Here is a 9,564-nt window from a genome sequence, read left to right as displayed (position 1 = left end):
TGGGGGCACCCTAAGATCCTCAGCAACCTCAGAGTCCACCCCAAGGGAATGGACTACATATAATTATAGGTCATCAGCAACAAAGGAGACATGGAAGACAAGACAGGCTCTCGGTTTTTGGCTACATCACTAGTTTTTGTGAAATGTGGACATCTCCAGTTTACATGGGATGAGTTAGGGCCAGTCCCTCCATTGCTGTGAGTCACTTTGTCCCTTAACCCTTCCTTTCTTTCAGATTACCTATCTATGTCTTTGGGTGGGTGTTTTTCAAGAGAGATTTGTTTTTATCGTGACCTATTTTAACATGGAAAAAAGTGTTACTGACATCATGTTGCCCACTTCTTTCATGATTTCAGTTTGAAATTGCAAACACCCAGGGCCTCCACAGGTTTTCTCTGGTCTCTGCCTGAGCTGTTGATCAGTATGAGCAGATGCCAAACCCTATCGTTTGGCTTTTGAGGCAGATCAGGATCTTCAAAATAGGCAGGGTGGTTTCCTGTGAATCTGGTGCAAGGCTCTGAGCACAGAGCCACCTGCAGACCAAGGAAATGCAGCCTGGTGGGGATTAGGGGCTCAGAAGCTGCAACCAGAGGGGGCTCTGGGTAATCTTGCTGGCTCAGCATAGACCTTGGCCATTTGCTGAGAAGCCATATATATGGTGTAGGTGCTGGACAGGGCCAGCAGGGACTTGCAGTAATACTCACTCACTAATCCTCAGGTCTACAGAGATGAGCCTCTCATCCTTGAGGGTTTATGTGTGCCTCAGCTCTTTTGTAAGTAGGTGGCTCAGCATTGTTTTAAGAGAGAGGGTAAAAGCCACCACAGGAAGAGCTGTCAAATCCCAGAACAGCTCTGTTTTCCAACCTTCACCAGTAGGCAGGCAAGGCCCCAACCTCTCTGTAAATTAGTAATGTCTGTTCAGGTGAGAGGAGACAGGCTTCCTTGTTTAGGACATACCAATGTTGACATGCACTCATAGATCATGTGAGTGTCCAAGGAAGTTTATGGAGCCTCCAGTCTCCTACTTCTATGAGGATGACTGGGCTGGGCATAAGATAGTAGTGCATTTTGCACTAATGTTATTTATAGTATTTATTTATTGAACCCAGGTCCTCACACAAGATAGGCAAGCACTGCACTGCTGAGCTACATCCCTAGTCCATTTTGTTTCTTTATTTTGTGGTAGGTCTAAGTTGCTCACACTGGCCTTAAACTCCCTATCTCTTGCTTTAGATACCTAAGTAGCTGGGATTATAGGCATGTACCACCACTCCCAGCTTGTTCATGCAATAATAGACATTCCGACAGGTGTAACATGACAGCTGACTGTGGCTTTAATTTGCCTTTCCCTAATTATTAGTACTATTGAGCATTTTCCCATACATATGTTAGCCATTTTTATGTCTTCTTTTGAGAAATATCCATTCAGGCCCTTTGTCCAATTTGTAATTAGACTATTTGTTTTCTTTATATAGACTTGTTTGATTTCATTATATCAGATGTATGGCTTGCAAATAGTTTCTTCAATCAGTAGCTTATCTCTTTTTCTTGGTTAATAGTTTCCTTTGTTTTTCAGAAGAATTTTATTTTGATCAATCAAATTTGTCTACTTTTGCTTTTGCTGCCTTTGCTTTGGGGTTTATATCTAAAAACAAATGTTGTTGTCCAGACCAATGTTACTCTGTTTCTCCTTGCTGTATTTTCTATCAGTTTCATAGTTTCAGGTCTTATGTTTAAGTGTTTAACCCATATTCAATGCATTTTTACATATGGTGTGAGGTGAGGGTTCAATTTCCTTCTTACATGAGAAGATGTGTATATCCAGTCTTAACACCATTTATCAAAGATATTTCCAGTACTGTCCTCTTCCTAATAATGTGTACTTCTGTTTCTGGCCTTTTTCTATGTCTTCTCCTCTATAAATAAGTAAAGTCTTTCAATGGTGCTCAATAATTCCGGTCATCTTTATTCTTTTTTTTCTTTTGCTCTTCTTTTTGGATAATCTTAAATATTGTATCTTCAAGTTCACAGAATCTTTTGTTAGCTGGGTTGAATCTGCTGTTGAAGCTTTCTATTGTTTGACTAGAGTGTACTCTTCATCTTCAGGATTGCTATTTTATTTTATTGTCTCTATTTCTTTGTCAAGTTTCTTGCTTTGTTTGTGTATTGCTTTCCAAATTAATTTAATATTTTATTCATGAATTCTCATAGTCCACTGCACTTTAAGAGAATTACTCTGAATTCTTTGCCTGTCATTTCATAGGTTATTTTCCTTTAGGGTCTATTGTTACTTTGTTAGCTCCTTTTGGAAGAGTCATGATTTCTTGAATCCTTGCAAAACTGCTGAACTTTTCTTGGTATCCAGAATTTGAGGAGACAGTAACCTTCTCCAGCCAACAGTGTCCTTTATCCCATTGGTATTCAGTCCTGATCCCTGGAGACAAAGCTTTCCTTCGGCCACTCTGGAGGGCTGCATGTCTCCTGTGCAGTCACTCTGTGCACACTGTGCTCTGTCAAGAGCTTCTTGGGGCTCTACTTTGCTTTGCTTCTGCTTGGCCCAGGGTGCATACCCTGCCCTGACAGTTTCTGTACTCATGAGATAAGGCCAGGGCGGGCTTCTGGGGAAGGGTCTTGGAATCCCAGAAGATGAGCATCTGCCTCTAGTTGTTCCTTCCCTCTGTCAATGCTGTGGTTTGGGTGAGGCTGCTCTGTGCTCCTGGCTGACTTCAGAGGCAGGAGATGACACAGTCACTTGGAGAATGCTCCTCCTACCCTTTCCATGCAGTTTTGATTCCACTGGAAAGGTCATACATGTGACCTCATTATTCTCAATCTTTCTTGGACAGTATTTGCCTGGTAATTCTTCCTCATCTGTTCTTCCACATAAACTGTAAAATCAACTTACTTCGTTTCAGAAAAGAAGAAACTGACGGAGTTGGCCCTGAGGTGGTGCTAAAGGTGCAGACAGAGGCGTGCAGGCCTGCCCTAATGTTTATTGCTCTGATTGCTCCTTGGACTGAGCTGGCCCCGTCCTGTCCTAGTGGGTCTGGGTGAACAGAGATGGGTGATGGCACAAGCATATGAGTTGTATATAGGGTGTATAGGCTTGGGAGATAGGTGGTACATTGGCTGGAAGATTTGGAGGCTGGTCTGAGGCTGAGTACAGTCCCATCTTGCTGTCCCCAGCCCTAGCATAGCTTGACACCCACTGAGGGACAACTTTCATTTGGCCCAGGGGAAAGGGATGACCTCATTCCCTCCCCACCTCAGAAGTGACTGCTCTGTCCACAGGAGCTAGGATGAGTGGCAGGGCAGGGATAGTCAGATGGGTCTATGAAAGTATTGTGTGCACATTGATCCACAAATCTGATCACCAAGGGCAATTGCTCTCAAGAACCACAGCTTTGTATCTCCCAGCTCCATGTGGGAGCTGCTCTACATCCCACAACCCCTTCTGATCCCTAGGCATGCCCCTCCCCTTGACAACAACCTCATCAGCCTCCCCTTGAAGTCCACCATAGCTGACATGTCTCATCCTCTCTAGGGTCTCTGCCTGTTAGGAGGCTTGGTCCTCTGCCTGCCGTGGTCGATCCTGCACATGGTGTGCACAGTGAGCTCTGCATCTTGGGATAATGTAGGACATGTTCAAAGTCAAAGTTCAAAAGACTCATGCTGCACTTTCTGTGACTTAAGAAGTGAAGATACCTGGCATAAATAGACAGGAGTCACTTTCGAGGACCATTGTCTCAACTGGAAGGTTGATGCTCTGTTGAGCATAGGAACTACATAACCATCTTAAATATGTGTTTTCTGCAGCAAAGGTGACCACAGCAAATATTTCTAGTCTCTATAGGACCCATTGCAAAAGAACAGGCCATCCTTCACCTTTTACTTCATCTACCAGGCTCAATGATGTCAGGCAGAAATGGCAGGGAATAACCACACAGATGTAGCAGAGTTTGTCCTGCAGAGTTTCTCTGGAGACACTCAGCTCCAAGCTTTGCTCTTGACATTCTTCCTCCTCCTTTACCTCATGGCTCTTGCAGGAAATGCCCTCATCATCATGGCCATCAGCCTGAATCCTGGCCTCCACACGCCAATGTACTTCTTTCTGACAAACCTTGCCCTGTTAGACATCGTCTGCACATCTACTGTCCTCCCCAAACTGCTAGAGGGCCTGGTGGCCAAAGGCAGCACCATCTCCTACAGGGGCTGCATGGCCCAACTCTTCTTCCTAACATGGTTTCTAGGGGCTGAGCTGCTGCTGCTTACAGCCATGGCCTATGACCGCTATGTGGCTATCTGCTGCCCACTGCACTATAGCACGAAGATGAGCCAGCCTGTCTGCATCCTGCTTGCAGGCAGTGTGTGGGTCATCAGTGCAGTCAGCACATCTGTGCACACGGGCCTGATGGCACAGCTTCATTTCTGTGGTCCCAATCAAATCCGTCACTTTCTGTGTGAAGTCCCCACACTGCTATTGCTGTCCTGCAGCTCAACCACCCTGAACAACATCATGATCGTCATTGCAGATGTTTATTTTGGTGTGGTCAACTTCCTCCTGACTATGGTATCCTACAGCTTCATCATCGCCAGCATCCTGCGCATCCGATCTATGGAAGGCAAGAGGCGTGCCTTCTCCACCTGTTCCTCCCACCTGCTGGTGGTCTGCATGTACTATTCCACAGTCATCTACACCTACATCCTCCCAGGTTCTGGCTCATCCATGGAAAATGGCAAGGTAGTTGCTTTGCTGTACACAGCAGTCAGCCCTACTCTGAACCCCCTCATCTACTCTCTGCGGAACAAGGATGTCAAAGTCGCCCTTAGGAAAGTATTTCCTTGCATCAAGTAAAGGAGAGGAAAGGAAATCTATGGATCATTCCAGGTATTAACCAGCTAATTTCAGCATATGTCATGGAGCCTTTGCAGGGGCAAGGAATAAGACACTAATTTATGTGATATACTTATTATTAATATGCTTTCCATGGAGCTACTAGAATTCCACGGCCTGATATTCATACATCCCGAGGCCTGAGGGTGGATGTTGTGAGGACTGCAGGCAGCAGGGAGCACGGGAGAGCCAGCAGGTAGTTGGAGAAGCAAGGCCAGCAGAGTCTTCTCATTTCTCCTTCCTCTGGTCCCACTCCTGTTCACCAGCTTGTGGACCCCAAGAGCAGTGCTGAAGCTTTCCCTGTGGGCTATCACTGTCCACTTTCTATTTCAGGATGGGGATATAAATATAAGTTCAGAGTGAATATCAGACCTGCCCATGCCTATGGCCAGGTGCAGCTTCTCTAAAAGGGGCGTCTCTCTATGTCCTGCTTTGTAGAAAATTATGTAGGCTCTGATGTGACACAGTCCTTTTGATGTGATTTGGGTGAGAACACAAGAAACACTGCTCTGCACTTTGTTTGTGATGAGTGATGCCAGCACCTCTAAAAGGAGCGAGTGTGCAATACAGCCTTCCATGCTAATGGCCTGTGGAAAAGATATTGTTTTTAATTTATCCATTTCAGGAAAGAGCAGCACACTCTCCAACCAGAAAGCCTTGCCATTATAGTAAAGTGGTTTCTGATTCCTTAGTTTTTACAGAAACTTCTGCAGGATTATTTTTGATGTTTTCTTTCCTTCTCACTATCCTTATTATTATTTGCCTTACCCACTGCTTCTGGCTTCTGAGTTCTGGTATTCATGTTTTCCTGAAAAACCATCTTTTCCTCTCTCTCCTCTCCTCTAGGCAACTTCTAGGCTGTGATAAACTCATATGAGTCATTCCTGTTTGGCGATGATATACAAAGGTTCATCTATCTCTGTGCCTCTCATCTCAATCCTAGCCCATCACTGTAGCTACCTAGCTAATGCTCAGCTAATACAGGGCCCTAAAAGTCCTCCAGGGTCCTAACCCAGCAGATATAAAGCTCCATGTTCACCTTTCAGATTTGTCTACTTGCAAAATTTTATTGACTTTTTTCCTAACTTCTACATCCAATTTATCCTAAAGCCTATCCATTTAATCCAAACATCTGTTAGATCTGACTCCCATCTCTCACCCTGCCCCTGTTGCCTTACTGGATACCCTGATACTTTCCACCCAGTCGCCTACATCCATTCTTGAGATGTGTTTTCTGCCCTATATCTAGAGTCATAATTTTCAAAATGCCTTTTTTTTGCTTAAATTCTTTTATTGGTAAATTTTAGGTGTACAATATGTTTACATTTATCACTGGGTGCTTGTATCTGTATATGATGTATCTTGGTTCTTATTTTTTCCCCATTACCTGTGTGCCTTTCATCCCTCCTCCCCTCCCTATTTACATACTTTGTTTCTATTTTCTTTTCTTTTCTCATAATTTTTCCTTTACATTCTTTCCTTTCCCCATCTCCTCCCACCACCCCTAACCCTTTGGACCTTTCCCTGTTTCAAAGTATCAATTATTAGTTATTAATCCTTTTAATCCTTATTTACACTCTCAGTTTCTCACACTAGAGAAACTATTGGTATTTACACATGTGTGTCTTATTTACTTCACTTAAGAGTATGGCCTCAATATGCATCCATTTAGCTATAAATGACTTGTTTCTCTTTCCTTATGGCTGAGTAGTACTCCATTTTATAAAAAAACTCACATTTTCTTTATCCAGTCTCCAGTTGATGGGCATGGATACACATATATCGCTGTGGTATGGTGCTTTTAATTCTTTTGGGAAAATATCCAGCAGGGGAATAGCTGGGTCAAATGGAATATCCAGCCCTAGTTCTTTGAGGTATCTCCACACTGATTTCAAGAGTGGTTGCACCAGTCTGCACTCCCACCAGCAATGGAGAAGGGTTCCTTTCTCTCCACACCCCTGTTGGCATTTTTTTATTGGTTGATTTCTTGATAGCAGCCACTCGTTCTGGGTTGAGGTGGAATCTCAGAGTTGTTTTCATCTGCATCTCTCGAATGACCAGTGATGTTGAACATTCTTTCATATGTTTATTTGTTGATTTTACTTCTTTTTTTTTATTAAATTCTTTTATTGGTACATTGTAGGTATATAACACAATTACATTTCTCACTGGGAATTGTACCTTTACATAATGCATCTTGGTTCTGATTTTTTCCCCATTCCTAGCCTTCCCTTCACCCCCTACACCCTTCCATATTTACAAAGACTTCATTTCCATTTTTTCCATTTCTCAGCATTTTTCCTTTCCCTTCTTTCCTTTCCCCTGCCCCTCCCACTACCACTAGCCCTTTGGACCTTTTCTTCCTATTTTGCATTATCGATTATTCTAATATTCTAATCATTAGTACATTTTAGGTGTACAATATAATGACATTCATCATTGGAAATTTGCACCTTTACATAGTCTCTCTTGGTTCTTATTTTTCTCCTTTGCCCAGCCTTCCCTTCAACCCCTCCATTCCTCCCTATTTACAAAGATTTTGTTCCTATTTTTCCATTTTCTCATATTAATCCCATTCCCTTCTATCCTTTCCCCTAGCCCTCCCACTTCCTTCCCCTTTGCCCCTTTTCTTCCTATTTCACATTACCTATTATACATTTAGTCCTTATTTACACTTTCAGTTTCTCACACCAGAGAAACTATTCGGTATTTATACATGTGTGTCCTATTTATTTCACTTAAGAGTATGGCCTCAATGTGCATCCACTTAGCTATAAATGTCTCTAATTTCTCATTTTTTATGGCTGAGTAGTACTCCATTTTATAAAAAACCCCACATTTTCTTTATCCAGTCTCCAGCTGATGGGCACTTGGGCTGTTTCCAAGCTTTAGCTATTACAAACTGTGCTGCTATGAACATGGGTGCACATATATCACTGTGGTATGATTCTTTTAATTCTTTGGGGAAGATCCCCAGCAGTGGAATAGTGGGGTCAAATGGGACTTCCAGTCCTAGTTCTTTGAGGTATCTCCATACTGATTTCCACAGTGCTTGCACCATTCTACACTCCCACCAGCAGTGGAGCAGAGTTCCTCTTTCCCCACAGTCCTGCCAGCATTTGTTATTGGTTGATTTCATGATAGCAGCCATTGTTTCTGGAGTGAGGTGGAATCTCAGCATTGTTTTGATTTGCATCTCTCGAATGACCAGTGATGTTGAACATTTTTTCATGTATTTATTTGCTATTTCTACTTCTTTGTGTGAGAAATGTCTGTTCATTTCAGATGCCCATTTTTGGATTGGGTCTTTAAATTTGGGAGGTCTGATCTTTTTAAGTTCTTTATAGATTCGAGATAGTAGATCTTTGTCTGAGGAAGAGCAGGTGAAGTTTTTTTCCCACAATGTGGGTTGTCTCTTCACACTGCTGGTGGTTTCTCTTGTTGTGCAGAAGCCTTTTAATAAGAAGAGGTCGCACTTGTTGATTGTTTGTGCTAGCTCAGGGGCAACTGAGGTTTTGTTCCTAAAATCTTTTCCTACACCGATATCTTCAAGGGTCCTACCTAACCTCTGTTCCAACTGGTTCAGAGTTTCTATTTTAAGATTTAGATCTTTAATCCATTTTGATTTTAGTTTAGTGCATGGTGAGAGATATAGGTCTAGTTTTAATCTTTGGCAAGTTGAAGCCCAATTTTTTGAGCACCATTTATTAAAGAGGCTATCTTTCCTCCAGTGAGGGTGTTCGGCTCCTTTATCAAAGATGAGATGGCTGAGTGTGTCTGGCGTTGTTTCTGCATCTTTTAATCTGTTCCACTGGTCCTCAGGCCTGTTTCTTTGCCAGTACCATGCTGTTTTTATCACAGTAGCTTTGTAGTAGAGTTGCAGGTTGGGGATCGTGATACCCCCTGCCATGTCTCTGTTATCTAGAATTGCTTTTGCTATTCTGGGTCTCTTCTTGTTCCGAATGAATTTTTGGATTGTTTTCTCAAGGTCTATGAAGTATGCTGCTGGGATCTCAATTGGAATTGCATTCAATCTATATAGCAGTTTTGGAAGTATGGCCATTTTCACTATATTAATCCTTCCTACCCAGGAGCAGGGGATATCTGTCCGTTTTCTGATATCATCTTCAATCTCTCTTTTCAGAGTGCCATAGTTTTCAGAGAAGAGGTCTTTGATTTCTTTCGTTAGGTTGATTTCTACGTATTTCAGTTTTTTCGATGCTATGGTGAAAGGAATTATTTGCCCTATTTCTCTCTCAGTGAGTCTGTCATTGCTGTAGAGGAAAGCTATTGATTTTTGTGTGTTGACCTTGTAACCAGCTACTTGACTGAATTTGGTTATTAAGTCTAGAAGACTTTTGGTGGAGTTCTTGGGGTCTTCTATATAGAGCATCATGTCATCTGCAAATAATGACAATTTGACTTCTTCATTTCCTATCTTTATTCCTTTTATTTCTTTCTCTTGTCTAATTGCCATGGCTAATGTTTCCAGAACTATACTGAACAAGAGTGGTAATAGTGGACATCCTTGTCTTGTTCCTGATTGTGGTGTGAAGGATTTCAGTTTTTGACCATTTAGTATGATATTGGCTGTTGGTTTTTCATAGATGGCTTCTATCAGTTTGAGGTAGAGACCATCTATTCCAATTTTGTGTAGGGTTTTTATCATA

The 9,564-nt window shown here is 42.4% G+C and overlaps 1 protein-coding gene across 1 annotated transcript; it reads left to right on the top strand.

Annotated features, from left to right (window-relative positions):
- The first annotated feature begins 3,925 nt into the window (after positions 1 to 3,925).
- LOC101724604 (olfactory receptor 13A1) lies at positions 3,926 to 4,855 on the top strand. Its single transcript, XM_004838989.2, has one exon. The coding sequence runs from the start codon at positions 3,926 to 3,928 to the stop codon at positions 4,853 to 4,855; it is 930 nt and encodes a 309-aa protein (XP_004839046.1).
- Positions 4,856 to 9,564: the final 4,709 nt, after the last annotated feature.

Source organism: Heterocephalus glaber, unplaced genomic scaffold (assembly GCF_053883595.1).
Source record: "Heterocephalus glaber isolate CG9 unplaced genomic scaffold, H.glaber_assembly_v1.0 deba00001497, whole genome shotgun sequence".
In the NCBI taxonomy this organism is placed as follows: Eukaryota; Metazoa; Chordata; class Mammalia; order Rodentia; family Bathyergidae; genus Heterocephalus; species Heterocephalus glaber.
This window is presented reverse-complemented; position numbering and strand designations above follow the sequence as displayed.